Genomic DNA, 18114 nt, shown 5'->3' with positions numbered 1-18114 from the left:
ATTCATGGTGAGATCTACTATGATTGTGTGAGGAATGAGCTCCACATCATCATTTTTCAGAAGTACCCAATAATTTTCCTATAACCCGTGAGTTTCTGACCACAACAAAAAGACACTAACTTTACTGAGTCAACCTATGTATTCCTACCATAGTGTCATGGACATTGGATACCTATATGATACAATATCAACAAGTAACAAGAAAAATCTTTTAAGAATAGGACCTGGGCATGGAAGGGCCTAGAATATAACAACATATATATCTGACATTTCTGTTCTCATGAAATTTTCCTTAAATTAATTAAATTAAGGGTACAATTATTGGAAATATATAGAAAAACTACTTAAATGAATATAATTAAATTCTCCTTAATATAATTCAATATTTTAACCACATGAGATTAGTTCAGTTAAAGTTCTGTAACATACCTCTATTAAAAGAAAAGACTAAATATGTAATTTTGCTTTACTTTTATATCTCTTTCCTCCAAAAACACCAAAAAAAAAAAAAAAAAAAAAAAATACAAGATCGAATAAAATCCAAAAGGATCGAGCGGAACATTTTTATCATGGGATTTCAAACCATAGGTAGTCAATTTAAATTTCAGTCAAACCTTAGGTGGGTAAAGTGGCAAATTTCAAACTATAAGTTATTCATGTGGTTTGGCCGAAATTTAAATTTCAGTCAAACCTCTGATAGGTGTCAAATTTTAAACTATAAATAGACAACTTAAATTTCGATCAAATCACATATGAGTAAGTTGTAATTTGTAAAAAAAAAATGAAAGATGAGAATGTGGTTCCTCACACAAAATGACAGTTTTCCTTTTTCTTTTTTTTTTCTTTTTTGGGGGTTGGCTCTAGGCCTGTACACGGTGCGGTGCGGCCGGTTATGAGAGTGTTTTTTGCACCACACCTGTAGGGTGCGGTTTTCCCTCGTGCTTGACCGCACCTAACCAACGGAGGGGTAAAACCGGTCTACACGAGGTGCGGTGTACAATATCGGTTTGGTGCGGTTAGTTCGGTGAATTCCTCAATTTTCTCAGGATCCAAATACAACATAATCACGAAAGAAAACAAACACGAAAGAACCCCAATATTCCAAAGAAAAAACAAACATGAAAGAAAACAAACAAATTCACAATCTCTCTAAAAAATATCCCACTTCAAATCACAAAAAAAAAATAAATAAATAAATAAAAAAATAAAAAAACCTAAACTAAACTAAACCTGAGTCGTAAAAGATGAAACAAAACTATTGAAAACAAAATAAACAATCCGAGCAGAAAGCATTACAAGGAGGAGCTTTAGCTAGGACAAAAAAGGGGAGGGGAGAGGGTGAAACTCCAAGAACAATGGCATCAAGCGGCAGAGTACAGTGACAGCAAGTGGCGAAGGGCTACAGGCTAAGGAGTGAGGGGAGAGAGAGAGGAGAGGCAGAGACGCTTGGGTTAGGAAAACTAACGAGAAGAGAGAGAGAGAGAGAGAGAGAGAGAGAGAGAGGTGGGGAACTGAAGACAACTGGGGATGGGGACTAATATATTTAGGGTTTGAATTGAAACGACATCGTTTCAAGTTTTTTTTTTTTTTTTTTTAAATCTGATACCAAAACGACGTCGTTTTGAGACTCATATTACAATTAATAATAGGTTCGAACGACGTCGTTTTGCTATTTTGTAGTTAAAATTTTCAAACCCTGCAACGTTTCCTATTACGCTCTCTTATTTCTCTCCATTCTCCAGCGCCGTTTCTCCTTCTTCCTTCCTTGCCTCTCTCAAACTCTCACCATCACACATTCTGTATATTGAAGCCTATAGTAACTATACATATAAATTATAGCATATAAATATAAATACATACCGGTGCGGTGCGGTTTCTCGTCGGAGTGCAAAATGGCCGCCGATCGCCGCACCGGCCGCCTTCGGTATGCCCAAATCGCTGCCGACCACCTCTCCGAACACCTACGGTGAAGCTTTGTATCGGTCGGATCGGTTCGGCGCCGGCCGGTTTCGTCGGTGCCGGTAGAATCTTGAACAGGCCTAGTTGGCTCCAGCTATTTTTCTATGGATATGGAGGTCTGCATAGATGGAGCCCACGCGGAGAAAAAGCAGATAAAGTTGGGTTTGGTAGTCAAAAAAACAGAAGAAGAAGACAGTGACCAAAAAAAAAAAAAAGTGTGAAGCATAATCTAACAAATTACTTTAAAAAAAATTTCAAATACTTATTTATTTATTTTTTTTTGCTGAATCAAATACTTATTTATTATCTAGTTGAACTTGTACTAATCATATTTATTATCATATCTATTAATAAATTTTTTTAATAAAATATGTATTAATTTTAATATTTTTTTAATAAATAAAGATATTATAGTTCAATTAAGTATCCCCATATTACAAAGTGACATTATTGTACAATTTTAATAAATTGTGATATTGAGTGAGTGCATTTTGTATTAGATTCCGTCTACAAGTGGCCCATACCTTCCAGGTGTTTTCCTAGCATTTTCCGTTTTCTTTTTGTTTTTTAGTTTTTGGATAAGCTTCCAAGTATTTTCCTGTGCATATGAGCCCACGTCCACGTGAAAGCTGAAAAAAAAAAAAAAAAAAAAGCTGGTTTGACAATAAATATTAAATAAAGAAGGAAGAGTTTTTTTTTTTTTTGATAACCAGAAGGAAGAGTTTATGCGACAACTTATAGTGGGATGCCCTGCCCACTTGCCCACCGACTCTAATAAAAAAAGCAAAAGCTAGTCTGATAATGATAAAACAAAGAAGAAAGACTTTATGCAACAATTTATGGTGGGATGCCCACAGTGCCCACCGACTAAAATAAATAAATTAATTGGTGGACCATAGAAAATGAACTTTCGAGTTTCGACCCCTCTTGTATTGAAGAAAATGAATTTTTACGTCTCTATTCTTCAAAAAGTTTTTTTAAAAAAACATAAGATTAAATAAGATCTAGTAGAATATTTTTATTATGAAATTTCAAATCATAATTAGATCATTTAAATTTTAGTTAAATCTTAATGGATAAAATGTCAAATTTTAAATTATAAATAAGTAACTTAAATTTTAACCAAATTACATATGAGTAAGTTGTAATTTGTCCAAAAATAAAAGATGAGGATATGACTCCTTGTACAAAATGATAGTTTTCCTTTTTTTTTTTTTTTTTTTTTTTTTCCTTCGCATTCCAAGTTTTTTCCTATGCATATGAAGGCCTGCATGGATGGAGCCCACACGGAAAAAAAAAGCAGCTAAAGTTAGGTTTGGTGGTCAAAAAAACAAAAGAAGAAAGTAACAGGAAAAAGAGTGAAGCATAATTTTACAAATTATTCTAAAAAAAAATTTCAAATATTTATTTATTATCTTGTTGAATTAGTAACAATTATATTCATGATCACATTTATGAATTAAAAAATTTTAATAAAATTTGTATTATTTAAAAAATAAAGATATTATTGTCCAATTAAGTATCCCATATTCTACCTTCTTTCGTTAAAAAAAAAAAAAATCCCTATATTACAAAGTGACATTATTGTTGAATTTTAATAAATTGTGACGTGTGCAAGTGGCTTTACCTTCCACGTGTGTTTTCCTAGCATTTTCCGATTTCCTTTTGTATTTTTTATTTTGGAATTTGGATAGCTTCCAAGTATTTTATGGAGGCTTGCGCATATGGAGCCCACGTCCACATGAAAACTGAAAAAAAAAAAAAAAAAAAAAAAGGTTTTTACCCACAAAAAAACAAAAGTTGGTCTGACAATAAATATTAAATAAAGAAGAAAGAGTTTATGCGAATGCGACAACTTAATTGATGGGTCCTAGAAAATGAACTGTTGACCCATCTGCTTACTCTTATTACAAGTTAACAACCACATACTTTCCTATGCTTTAATTTAATAAAGATATTTTAAACTAAGTACAGTATTTAAGGTGTCGCTCGAAAGATTGATCATTGTGGAACTTCACTCTTTGTTGTATTCTATACTGTGCATTTTATTGATATGAAATTTGAAATGTTAAGAACATGAAAAATATACATTCTAGTAATTAAAATTTTAAAATATATAATCATGTTAACTTTTTTTTAGTAGAAATTGTAGTGATTTTGTCCTTTATTTTTGAAAACAAAACCATTATTTAGCAAAAAATAACTTATAGAGGAACTGACATTCACAAGTAATCTATTCAAAGAAACTTGTTCCCTATTTTTTTCATCAACTTATCACTTAAAAAAAAAACACCAATCACCTTTTTTTTCACTATTCACTGTAGACTATTTTAATAAAATGTGATATTAAGTGAGTGGAATTTCTATTAGATTCCGCGTGCAAGTGGTCCTCCTCTTCCATATTTTCCTTTGCATACGGAGGTCTGCTCAGATGGGGCCCATACCCACGTGAAAAAAGCTGCAAAGGAAGAAGAAATTGAGAAATTTCACTCACTCGTCTTGACCTGGGGAAATTTCACTCACTCAGATGGATGCCCACTTGCCCACCATCTCTAACAAAAAATGAGTTAATGGGTCGTAGAAATAGAATATAAAAACTTTTGACCCATCTTCTCACTCTTATTGCAAGAAGCTTTATTGAGTTTTTTTCAGTCACACTTGCAAATTTTCCTAAATCTCTAACCTCACTATTCAAGCTCTTCCATTTCTTTTATGGCTCTTCTTCCATCATCTTCTTCTTCTTCTTCTTCTTCTTCCAAAGGAGGGAAATACGATGTATTTCTTAGTTTCAGAGGCGAGGACACCCGCAAAAGATTTACAGATCATCTATATACAGCTTTGAAACAAAAAGGCATATCCACTTTCAAGGACGATGAAAAACTTAAGCAAGGAACATCAATTGCCCCAGAACTCTTGAAAGCAATAGAAGAATCAAGGTTTGCTGTTATTATTTTATCAAGAGACTACGCTTCTTCAAAGTGGTGCTTGATTGAACTAACAAAGATCATTGAGTGCATGGAAAAGACTGGATTGGTAGTTCTACCTGTCTTTCACTATGTAGATCCTAGTGATGTGCGGAATCATAGGGGGACTTTTGCTGAAGCCTTTGATAGACATGAAGAGAGTTTCAAGGATAACATGGGAAATGTAGAGACGTGGAAAGCTGCTCTAACAAAAGTTGCCAATCTTTCTGGATGGGATTTAAAGGATAAGTAAGAGTTTTTTTGAAATAATGCTATTTTTTGTCAACTTTTCTTTTCTTTTCTTTTTTGAATTTATTTATCATTTCTTTCCTTTGTTTTTTTATTTCTTTTACTTCGACAGTATTCAACTATTTTTAAAATAACCTAGACTAACCCTATTCTAATCCTAGTAGTACTAAATCAGTGACATGCAAGTACATAATTACACAGACTTGGGCCTTATAACAAATTTGGCCCCTAAGAGCATCTCCAACTGAGCATGCATCTCTAAAATATAGAGAGTGAAATTGAAAAAAAGGAGAAAAACTGTGCTCCAACAGTCCCTTTAAAACCGGTTTTTGGCTACTGTTTATTCTTTAAATCTTTTTTTCTATTATAATAATTAGGTGTTGAATAAAAAAATATTAAAAGATGTGTAATTGTTAAAAAAAGAATAAATAGTGAATAAAGAAATAATATTTAAATGAGATAGAGAATTTGTTGGAAAGTATATTTGAAAAAGTTGGTAGATAAAGGTAAAAGTCACTGTTCATTCTTCAAACAGTAAAAAATTTGCTGATTCTATTGAAGATGCTCTAATATCTCTAAAATTTCCCCCATAATACATCTTGCAATGAATTTCTTTGTCCATGTATATTACAAACTTTGGACATTATAATCTCAAATTGGACTTTGGATTTGCATAGTTTGGCATGGTAGTCCCTAAATTACCCAATATGAGCAAAAAGTCATGAACTTGGTAATCCTCATTCTACATGTGACTTATATAAGCTATACCCACCCACCCGTAATGTTTTCATTCGAATTGCTACTTTATGTTTTTGGTAGAATTGTCTTGATAAGCAAGTAAAAATATCAAAGGCAAATGGCTAGGCAAAAAGTAGAATTATACAGTTAACGTCATTTTTTTTATAAGAAGAAAAAAAATAAGCTAGTAAAAATGTCCAAAGCAAGTGGTTAGGCGAAAAGTAGAATTATACCGTTAGGGTTCGTTTGGATTGAACTTATTGTTGCTGAAAACTGAAAATTGAAAATACGGTAACAAAATTATTTTTAAATGTGTGAATAATACCGTGGGATCCATTTTTAATATTTTTTTTAATCTGTAAACAGTGCTAAATAGTGTATGAACAGTGCTCGTCCCCTAAAGCAGTATTGCCTGTAGGGGAAAAAAAAAGTTAAAATGCAAAATGCAAAACGTGGCTTTCAACCGAATCCAAACCCACACTTAGTACTTCAAATGTTTTATTTTTTATTTTTATGAAAAAAGGGCGCTTGAAAATAGCATTCCAAGAAATGTAAAACAAAGAGGACTAAATATAATTAGGCATTCTCAATGTGGCTGAACGAAGCTAAGATTATGATTATATGCTGAATGTTTTATCTTTAAATGTGGCTAGCTTTGCCTCATCAAAATTATTGTTTTGCAATTTTCTTTATAGGTATGAGTCAGAAGTTATCCAAGAAATCATTGGAAGGATATGCACTGAGTTAGATCATAAATTCTCAGGTGTTTATGAGGCCCTTGTTGGAATGGACTCACGTGTGGAGGAAATGTTGGGTTCATACTTAGGTGAAGGGTTGGGTGATGTTCGCTTTGTTGGGATATGCGGAATGGGTGGAATGGGCAAAACAACTCTTGCACGAGAAATTTATAAAAGAATTTCAAGAAAGTTTGAAGCTAGTAGCTTTATTGCAAATGTTAGAGAAAAAACTAAAAATCAAGGCCTAGTTTTTTTACAAAAACAACTTCTTTCTAAGATCCTCATGGAAAGGGAAATAAATATATGGGATGTTTATGAGGGAATCGATGTTATAAGGTGTAGATTACGTAATAAAAAGGTTTTTATTGTTCTTGATGATGTGGATGAAGAAAAACAATTTGAAGCATTAGCAGGGAAACATGATTGGTTTGGTGCGGGGAGTAGAATCATTGTAACAAGCAGAGATCACCATTTATTGATAAGATGGGGTGTGAATGATATATATATAGCCAAGGAGTTGAGTTACAATGATGCTTTGAAGCTTTTTAGTTTGAAAGCTTTTCATAAACCTCATCCTGAAGAGAATTATGTAGATTTGTCTAAGGACTTTGTGAACTATGCTCAAGGCCTTCCTTTAGCTCTTAAAGTTTTAGGTTCTTCGTTGTTTGCTAAAAGAACGAATGAATGGAAAAGTGCCCTAGATAAACTAAAAGAAGAACCTGATAGAGACATCTTGGATATACTTCAAATAAGTTTTAATGGGCTTACAGATTCGCAAAAAGGATTGTTTCTAGATATTGCATGTTTTTTCAAAGGAGAAAAAAAGGATTGCATAAGTGATATACTGGAAAGTTTTGGTTATTATCCAGACTACAATATTGGTGTTCTTAAGGACAAATCTCTCATAACCATTGGTAACTACGGAATTTTGTGGATGCATGATTTGCTGCAAGATATGGGTCAAAAAATCGTTCGTCGCAAATCCAAAGAGCCTGGTGAACATAGTAGGTTGTGGATTTATGAGGATGTCATTCATGTATTGAAAAATAATACTGTAAGTTGACTAGTATAAACCTGAGCTTTAAGAAGTATATATGTTACTACAAAATTTTCTAAGAATTTACCAATTATTCTAAATTCATTGTTTTTATTTATTAGGGAACCGAGGCAATTGAAGGCATAATGCTAGGAGATCCTATTCAAAAAATGGAACACTTGCATGCTGAAGCCTTCTCAAAGATGAAAAATTTGAGATTTCTCAAAATTGGTAATGAGAAATTTCCACAAGACTTCATAAATGGTACTATGCAACTTCCAAAAAGTCTTAATTATCTTTCTGGCAAGTTACGCATTATGGAATGGCATGGATATCCTTTTAAATCCATGCCAACTAGGTTTGAACCAAACAAACTTGTTGAACTTAGAATGCGCTGCAGCCGCATCAAACACCTATGGAAAGGAATTATGGTAAGATTTTCACTCAAGCAAATGTGTATTTTCTTCCTTTTAATTAATACTTGAGTTCATCTAATAATTTTTTTTGGTTTATTACAGAATTTAGATGAGTTAAGACTCATTGACCTAAGTGACTCCCAAAACTTGATTGAGATGCCGAACCTTAGTAGAGCCACAAAGCTTAAGCAGTTGATTCTTCAACGTTGTATAAGACTATCTAAGATTCATGCATCTATTGGAAATCTCAAATGTCTTATTCGATTGGATCTGAATGGTTGCAAGTGCCTTGAGAGCCTTCCAGAGAATTTGGGGAATATGGAAGGTCTTGAGGAGCTATATTTGAGTGAAATCGCTATAACAGAATTACCTTCTTCGATTGTTCTCTTGGGAAATCTCAAAGTACTATCTCTTCGTGGATGTAAAGGCTTATCATCTACATCATCATCATCAAATAAACTCATCAGTTTTCCTTTAATGAAGAAAAGAAGAGTAGACTCCACGGGCATGTTAGAGCGTTCTCTTTCTAATTTATGGTCTTTGACCAAATTGAATCTAAGTTATTGCAATCTTCAGGCAATCCCTGATGGTCTTGGTTGTTTGTCCTCTTTAACAGAATTAGATCTTAGGGGAAATAATTTTGTTTGCCTTCCTGAGAGTACCGCTCGACTATCTAATATGAAGGTTCTTTTTCTGAATGGTTGCACACATCTTCGATTTTTGCCAAAGCTTCCATTTGATGTTAGGCTTATTTATGCAGAGGGTTGTACCTCACTGAAAATATTACCATTAAGACCTGAAGAAGGTCCTCGTCCGTTCCTCTTTCTTCTCAATTGTGGTAAATTTTTTAGCAATGAAGACAACGGTGACGTGTTATTAAAATCGCCAAGACATCACACTCAATTTAAGGTCTCTCTCTCTCTATCTCTCTCTCTCTCTCTTGCTTGTGAGGTTCTAAACATAATGATTTTGTAATTTTGTATGTTTCAGGAAGATGAAGACATTTATCGTATTATAATTCCTAGAAGAGAAATTCCGAAATGGTTTAGGCATCAAAGTGTGGGGACTTCAGTGAATTTGCAAGTGCCTTCTTTAGATAAATTATGGTCTTTGACCGAATTGAATCTAAGTTATTGCAATCTTCAAGCAATCCCTGATGGTCTTGGTTGTTTGTCCTCTTTAACAGATTTAGATCTTAGGGGAAATTATTTTGTTTACCTTCCTGAGAGTACCACTCAACTATCTAATATGAAGACTCTTCTTCTGTGTGGTTGCACACATCTTCGATCTTTGCCAGAGCTTCCATTAAATATTGAGGCTATTGATGCAGATGGTTGTACCTCATTGGAAATATTACCATTAAAACCTAAAGATGGTCCTTGTCTGATACTCTGTCTTCTCAATTGTGTTAAATTGATTAACGATGAAGACTACGGTGACATGTTATTAACAAAGCTAAGACATCACATTCAATTTAAGGTCTCTCTCTCTCTCTCTCTCTCTCTCTCTTGCTTGTGAGGTTCTAAATATAATGATTTTGTAATTTTGTATGTTTCAGGAAGATGAACCCAATTATGATATTATGATTCCTGGAAGAGAAATTTCGAAATGGTTTAGCCATCAAAGTGTGGGGACTTCAGTGAGTTTGCAAGTGCCTTCAGATAAATTGAAAGGAGTTGTTGTGTGTGCACTTTTTGTACTCCGCCAACATCATCCACTTCACGAACTTCCTTCAGATAATGGTTATATATTTACGCATGGGCTTCGGTGGTACTTGAAAGCCAACGGATATGAAAGCCCCTCGATACCTAGCTTTCAATTTTCAGAACAATTTGGTAAGATTGAATCGTATCATCTTTACCTGCATTACTATCCCTATAAATCATTCAGTCAGAAATTGAAAGAAAATTGGAGTCAAGTAGATGCTAATGGATTGGGTCAAATTGAGATTGGATTTGAAACCGATGGTCCAGGATTAGAGGTTACAAAATGCGGGGCCCGTTGGGTATACGAGCAAGACATTGAAGATCTGAACCAAACCATGCGTGGGTGCAGCAGCGGCAGCAGCTGTAGCATCACTCCTTATGAGGATGATTTGGAAGGTTCAGCAAAAGGTACCAAAACTGAGTGAAAGCCATGATGAGTATGATGGGGATGAGAATGGAACCAGTGGAGAAGGTACCTCTAATCTAATTGAAAGATTCATTCCACGTTGGGGAAATTGGATTGGGAATTTAAGCACACAAGGACAATATAACTCTGATTGAGAGGAAGAGAAATCCCAGTGAAAGTGGTGGCTTTGATGAATTTGTACAGCTGATAATCTTTTTCCTCTAATTTTTTGTAAGTCACTGATATCTTTCTCCCTTTTACGGATCTTTTTTTGTTGCTATATATTTCTTTTTTAAATTCATTGGCATATGCTTTCATTTGAGTTCAACCATCTGCATTTTTTTATTTTTTGTTCACTTATGTTGTGGGAAAAAGAAATCACATTGCTGGTCTGAGAAAAGGTGACCTCTCTGGTGAAAAATGGCCCAAATTTACTTCTTTCCATTTGATTTTACAACAATACTGGAATTGGAAAAATGTAGTAAATGCCATAAAGAGAAAACTCACCCCATTTAATTCATTTTGATTTTTTATTTTTTAATGAATAAGAATAATGTTACAATGCGAATGCTCTTAACTCTTAAGCCATATTAGTGGAAATATTTTGTGGACTAGGGTGTTCTTGTATGAGGAAGAGGAAGTGGAGGAACACATAGACTGAAGTTGGAGACAGTAAGAGGGACGAGGAGGCCATAGACACCAAGAATGAGGCAGCCTAAGAGGAAGGATTCAGTGCAGAGAGGAGTGGAGGGGTCAGGGGAGAGAGTTGGGTTGGTGTTGGGGAGGAAAGTGGTGGGGCAGAGGCTGAAGTCCATGAAGATACGGTCGGTGATAGTGGTGTCAAGTGGAGGAGAGGCTAGTGAGGGTGGTTACGGAGTGGTGGTGGTGAGGGAGAGTGAAGTGGTGGAGAGGAGGAGGGAGCAACGGGTGATTATGGGGTTGAGGTGGAGAGGAGGAGGAGGGTGGTGGTTGTGGTGGTGGTGGGAGAGGAGGAGTTGGGGTTGGGGTGTTAAAGAGCGGGCCATGATGGTGGAGTGAACATGTTGTTTTTTGTTTGTGGATGGGAATCATGATGGGTGGGAGGGAGGGAGGGAGGGAGAGTGAGATTGGTTTTTGCTGGAGGTTTGGGGTCTACTCATTTACAATTTGGATAGAATATGAGCTATTCTAAACTTCTAAAAATTACACTTTTTTTCTATTCAAGTGTGGCATTGTTTTAATTTTTGGTTTAATTTTTGTCTATAAAATCTGATTCTGTTTTCAAAATATTCTTTTTGTCCATATCAGTAACTAATGTGGCTTAAGAGTTAAGAGCATGCACATTGTGGTTCCAAAAATTTCTGTCCATCTAAAGAACAATTGTTTTATTTTCATGTTTGTTGTATTAAGAATAGAGCCTAAGGTATTTCTTTTTGACAATTTGGAATTAGAAACTTTTCATCGTCTTACTTGGCTGTCACTAGGAAACTGATGTCATGCTGTTCCGTCTAGGTGAATGGATGTGGGTGTCCTATATATCATATATATGGTGTGCATCGCTTTCAGATTGGTTGAATCAATGCAGTTGCATTGAAGCTTTTAGTTGCCAGCATTTGCCCAAGCTTTGCAGGAAAGAAGTGTGGGCTTTGTCTCATAAGTCATAAAAACACGATGATATGCAGAGTTCTAGCAAACAGTAAGGCACTGCATGGCTTCTTTATCTTACAAATGGGGTCTCATTTATTATTTTATAATTCATATTAGGGAAAGAAATAAGCAAAACTGTAATGGTGTAATATGACCCAGTAGAACTAGAAGTTGTAATCGAGAATTATAACTTGAAAGAATGAAGATATCCGTTGATCCCATGCTTAGGGAAAAAGGGAAAACTAAGAATAATTTTTCATCTACTTTCACTGCTTCCTTTGTGACTTTTGAGCTATTCTTAAGTTAATGGTATGTCATCCACCTCCTAGTCTTCTGTCAATAGTCTTATTTAAAAGAGTTTTTTTTTTTTTTTTTTAAGTAGAATGGTAAGATTTTACAGCTCTTCTCTGTGTCATGCTACAAACAAAAAACTGGTTGTTGTGGCTTTTCCAAAAAGTGGATAGAGCACCCTAATCTAATTGAAAATTGGATTGGGAATTTATGCACAGGAGGTAATTCTATTTGTGATGAAGAGGAATCCCAGTGAACCTGGTAGCTTTGATGAAGTTATTGGACTTTGTTGGGGAGGAAAAACTCTCAAACTACTAGCAGACAAGAAGAGTGGAACAAATTGTGTGCTAATCATTTTTGTTCAATTATGTTGGTGAGTAAAATCTGCACTCTTGTTACTCTCGTAATGCCTATATATATATATATATATATAAAATGAAATTTGCATTTGCTCGGTTCAATTTTCTTGTCAATCAAATTTTTCAAAGTTGAAAACTGTCCTACATGATCTGTTATTTTCTGTTTTGATTAGATCTTATATGTGTGCTCTTCTGTTATGGACATCACAATTTGATTTTAGATCATGGACCCCATCACTTTGCCTTGTCGATTAATCATTGGTAGGATATGGATGTTGGTTATCTAAGATAAGAAGTTTAATAAAATGGGAAATTTTATTGCAAAATGGGTAACCAAACTAGATAGATTAATATTGGCTACATTTATATATTTTCTATTCTTTTGGATAAACATTGAAAACTTAAAGAGGTTTGAGATCATTGTTATTTGTAGGTTATAATTGAATTAGATTTGCACGGACATAAAAGAAAATGAATTTAGAATACATGATTACTAGCACTTCACTTTATTTTGAGTGGTCATAGGAAGTAACAAATGAGAGAAGCATACCATTTTTGTATATAATCTGTGTGAGAGAAGCATACTGCTTGTGTATACAATCTGTGTGATACTGTCCACAAACATTTTATGGGACAGTATCCCAATTTGGATTGATTGATCTCATGTGCATGATTTATAATGTTCTCTGTATGTCAACCTATTCCAGGGACGGACCCAGGATTTTAAGCTAATGGGGATCAAAGTATAAAGGAAAAAAAAATCCAAATAAGTATCCATATAGTATTAAAAAATTATAAATGCACAAAATCGTTATTTCTAAATACATTAAGATGCAATCATCTACCAAAAAAGACAAAAACAAAAACAAAATAATGTTTTTTTTTTTTAATACTAGGCTGGCTAGGAGTTCTATTTTTTTATCACTTCATTTAAAATAATATAAACAACTCATTAAAATAATAAAGGAAGAGAGAGAATTTGAGTTTTTTAATAAAAGGAAAAGATATAATCTTAATAAAATATTGTATTTTATTTTTAACAAATTGCTACAGTCAACTGGTATTTATACCAATTTACTTTAGTTGCAAAAAATTTAGTTTTAGCTTCTCCAATAACACATGTTTTTTTGGTTCTTTGGTGGTAAAATAGTTTTTTGGGGCTAAAATACAATCACCATTGTGAATGTTTTTATTGTTTTTGTTATCTTTTTGGGTTGAATAGTTGCTATTTGGGTTAGACTAACTAGGTTGATTGGGGAGAAGAGGGGCCTAAAGTTTTGGAAGGGGGCTCAACTACAAAAATAAAATATATAATAACTATATATATATATATATATATATATAGACACATATATATAAAAATAAAAAATTGGACCCTAGGGGTGGGGGGGGCGGCTCAGGCCCCCTCCTAGATTCGTCCCTGACCTGTTCTGTATGTCCACCTGCACTGGAAAATATAACCTCAAGATTTAAATGAGCCCTTAATATTCCTTAATTTTCTTAAACTTAAACAATGATTTTTTCTAGTAAGTAAAAAAGTATATATAATGAGAAGCTTTATACTAGCCTTGATGCTAGTAAAACTACTGTTCTTAATATTCTTAATGTTTTGTTTTTTTCATGGTTTATTGAACATACTTCAGTAAATGAATGATAAGAAGGGTGGCTATTTTGGCTTGGTTGATTAATTAGGATGCAAGTTGATTAGAGAAGCTTATAGGTGGATGACACCTATGCAAAAAACACCTAGTTCTCTCAAACAGCACTCAAGGCTACATATTTCATTAACTTCAAAACTAACTGATTACAACAGAAAGTTAAATGCCTATTTATAGAGGCTGTATCAGAGTGCAGCCAAAAAATCAACCTGATCTGATCTTTTCTATTGTTGAACTAGACTAAATAACCACTTAACATCCTGACTAACATACTACAAAAAGTTCTCAATGTTTACTTTTCTCTAGCAACCTTTAGCCTACTGTTTGGTTACAAGCCTAAATAACTTGCCTCTAACTTGACTGTTACAGCTGAGACTTCCAGCCCTCCAAGCTCCTTCCAACTGCTTCCATATGAATTGGCAAAGACTCAGACACTCAGTTAATCTCCTTAAGTGATCACCAACTGGCTGCTGCAAATAACAAGTTTCATTAGGCTAGGCTGCTGGCTGACTGAATGTACTGCTGAACTAACCTTCCTGCTGGATTATTGTTGCTACTGCTGTAATTGAAATCAGACCTTTTGATGCTCCTGCACCAATGAAAAAGCCAAAGAAACTTTGTTGCATATATATATATATTATAACTACAATTAATTTCCCAAGCATCTTTGTGTTTTCTGGTTTGGTGCTCCATTTTACAGGACATCAATTAGTTCTGCTTGCTGTCATTATTGATGTCCATGTTGTAAATTAGAAAATATTTACAATGTTATGCTAATATATCGGCTCTTAAGCTGTCAACTGTTTTTGTTTTTTTTTTGGGGGGGGAGGTGTGCAGATTGCTGTTGACACTGCCTCTCCTTCAGATCATGCTCATGTCCATACTGCATAAGCAAGAGGAGTGAAAAACCATACGTGAGGCAGGGAATCCTCTACCTCTAGTCACTAGTATTACTAACATTGGAAAAAGGTGAACCATGAATCATTTGTTCATGGATGCTATTGGATTTGGTCAAATTGAGATTGGATTTGAAACCAAAGGTCCAGGATTAGAGGTTACAAAATGCGGGGCCCGTTGGGTATACGAGCAAGACATTGAAGATCTGAACCAAACTATGCATGGGTGCAGCAGCAGCAGCTGTAGCATCACTCCTTATGAAAATGATTTGGAAGATTCAGCAAAAGATACCAAAACTGAGTGAAAGCCATGATGAGTATGATAGGGATGAGAATGGAACTAATGGAGAAGGTACCTCTAATCTAATTGAAAGATTCATTCCATGTTTGGGAAATTGGATTGGGAATTTAAGCACACAAGGACAATGTAACATTGATTGAGAGGAAGAGAAATCCGAGTGAAAGTGGTGGCTTTGATGAATCTGTGCAGCTGAATTTTTTGTAAGTCACCAATATCTTTCTCCCTTTTACAGATTTTTTTCTGTAGCTTTATATTTCATTTTTCGTTTTTAAATTCATTGGCATATAGGCTTTCATTTGAGTTCGGTAATTTGTGATTCTTATTTCTGCTAGTTTCCCCACACTGGATACGAAGAAGTTGTTGGACTTTGTAGTTTATTGGTGAGGAGAAACTGTGGCATTGTCTGGATCAAAGAAGATATGTGCAACAGATAGCACACTCACGATTATTTTGTGGGGTAAAGACAGATAGTACACTCTTGTTGCTCTTTTGGTATTCAAAAGGAAAGCAAAAAATTAGGGCTGTTTTTCACCAGAGAGGTTGCCTTCCATGTGTTTGTGTTCTTTTTTTCCTCACTTCATCAATCATTTCAAAGGTAGATTCAAGAGATTTTTCCTTTTGCTTCTTCTAATTAGTTTTTATAGAAATAGGTAGATTCAGGTGATGAAATTATTTGCGAAGTTTTCTTGTTGAATACAATAGACCTTGATTCATTATGCTGTTATATTTGAATACATATGTGAAGTAAAGATGCAATTAAATCAATGGTTAAGAAACAGGGGGAAGGGAAAGGGACCCAACTTTTTTGTTTGATTTATTTTTAAGTTTGTTGTATTAAGAAAAATAGAGCCTAAGGTATTTCTTGATGACAGTTTGGAATTAGAAACTTTTCATTGTCTCATTTGTCTGTCACTTGGAAATCAATATCATGTTGTTGCATCTAGGTGAATGGATGTGGCCGTTACATTGAAGCTGAAAGGTGCAAGTTGTTGCCTAAGCTTGGCAGTGCAGAAGTGTGGGCTTCGTCTCATAATAGCATGATAATATTCAGAGTTCAAGCAAACGGTAAGGCCCTACATGGCTTCTTTATTAATTGATGATTGATAGTATTGAGGAAAGAAATAAGCAAAGTTGTTACTGAAAAGATTACATGTGTAAATATAACATTAGGCTACTGATTGTTGAACTAATATACCATGTTCCACACCATAGCGTTACAACCCTTCTTTGTGACATGCTACAAACTAAAACTGCCTACATTCTTAGTTCATTAGACCCATCATATCAGGACAACCAGTTCGGTTTATCACAGCTGGCCTCGCATTTTGGCTTGCTGGGAGTCTTTCAGTAAACTCAGTCCCGCTTCCAGAATTTCCTACAATGGCGTCTGCATTGGCAGATCTATGTTAGGGCAAGGGGGCAAAATTCTAATAAAATCTTGTGCGTGTGTGTGTATTAAGTATTTAGAATTTAGAATTTTTTTCAAAATTTTGATGGACAACTACTTCTAACAGTTACCAAAAATTTATCATATCCAAATTGATGTATTTCCTTTGTTTAACTTTCTTTCCAATCAAAATTTCCAAAGTCTACATACTATCCTTAGTATCCTATATTACCTTGGACTAAACATTGATTGATTTCATATGTATGTCACTTTAATTAAGAAGTGGTTCTAGCTGAGTCAATATGCATTTGAGTTTTTATTCAATCTAAACTTGATGTTTGTAATTAGATATAAGTCCATTTCTAGACCCACTTTTGTTTATTAACTTGTGTTATTTCTTTCTGCTTGTTTGCAATAGGGAGGACTGAAGTTGTAGTAGTTATTGGTGTTGCTGGCATGGACTGGACGCACAGAAAGCATTGTCATTGATTATGAACAATATACTTCTTCCCTTGTAATCAAATCTGTTGAGATGGACCATGATAAATTTAGCGTGATGTAGTTTGTATTTTTCTTCTGTTTGTTGTCAAATGCATGCTAATTATGTAATCACTTGAAAGAGTTGTATAATACTATAATCTTTCTTGGGACAGATATTTCCTACCCTTTACCACATTGAAGTTCTACATGGCTGTAATTAGAAGAATAGAGTATTTTAATGTAAAATTAAATTGAATTTTTCAAAATCTCACTTGATCAAGATTTAAATTTTCTCTAGCAAAATTTAGTTTTGCTCAAGTGATTTAAGTTCTGCTCCAGCAAAGGACAAGCAACTTTCTGTAAAGATCTTGCTTTAGTGAGAGAAAAGTGAGACTTTTAGTCTGAAATTTTTTTTTCTATTATTGAAGAATTTACTCAAGTGAGAAGGGTCATTCACTCAAGAAACAATTGCAAAAAAAAAAAAGCAAGTTTACTAGAAAATTTTGTAGAAAAACAAGAGAGCCTAGGCAACATTTTAGAGTATTTGTTTCAGCAGAAGTGACCTTTCAAATGTGCATTTTCTTTGGCAATGAAGGTATAGGTCACCTTTCAAATTTGCTTTTTTTATTATTATTACAGCTCTTCATTGCTTATAAATAAACAACCATATTTAGGGGGTCAAATTTTGCTCTCCATATAATGAAATTCACAAAATTCCCCAATTTTGTTATTTGTAGAATCTTGTTGTCTTGAGATGTTGGGATGCATGATACATAACACCTAGACATGCTAATATGCTATAAATATCTTGGTCTCCTAAGAGAAGTTAAGGGAGTTACAAGGCTTTTGGCCCTATATATACTATATAATTGAAGATAAATTACTCATATTTTTCATAATTTCATG

The 18114-nt window shown here is 34.2% G+C and overlaps 1 protein-coding gene across 10 annotated transcripts; it reads left to right on the top strand.

The window, feature by feature from the left end:
• The first annotated feature begins 4463 nt into the window (after positions 1 to 4463).
• Positions 4464 to 17474, top strand: LOC115959651 (TMV resistance protein N-like). Of its 10 annotated transcripts, none has more exons than XM_031078135.1 (12): positions 4464 to 5171; positions 6605 to 7700; positions 7805 to 8113; positions 8201 to 9007; positions 9089 to 9577; positions 9657 to 10441; positions 11702 to 11885; positions 12346 to 12500; positions 14982 to 15541; positions 15674 to 15936; positions 16286 to 16406; positions 17147 to 17474. In XM_031078135.1, exons 1-6 carry the CDS (start codon positions 4672 to 4674, stop codon positions 10227 to 10229), a joined length of 3774 nt encoding a protein of 1257 aa, XP_030933995.1. In that variant the 5' UTR covers positions 4464 to 4671; the 3' UTR covers positions 10230 to 10441; positions 11702 to 11885; positions 12346 to 12500; positions 14982 to 15541; positions 15674 to 15936; positions 16286 to 16406; positions 17147 to 17474. The 10 variants fall into 10 exon arrangements, with proteins under 10 accessions (XP_030933995.1, XP_030933994.1, XP_030933992.1 ...); XM_031078134.1 differs by having other exon boundaries at positions 14514 to 15541; positions 15674 to 15798; positions 17147 to 17466; XM_031078132.1 differs by having other exon boundaries at positions 14514 to 15541; positions 17147 to 17466.
• The last annotated feature ends 640 nt before the right edge of the window (positions 17475 to 18114 follow it).

The sequence above is a fragment of the Quercus lobata genome, chromosome 9, assembly GCF_001633185.2.
Source record: "Quercus lobata isolate SW786 chromosome 9, ValleyOak3.0 Primary Assembly, whole genome shotgun sequence".
Classification (NCBI taxonomy): domain Eukaryota; kingdom Viridiplantae; phylum Streptophyta; class Magnoliopsida; order Fagales; family Fagaceae; genus Quercus; species Quercus lobata.
The sequence above is the reverse complement of the archived record's forward strand: the minus strand, read 5'-3'. Positions and strand labels throughout refer to the sequence as shown.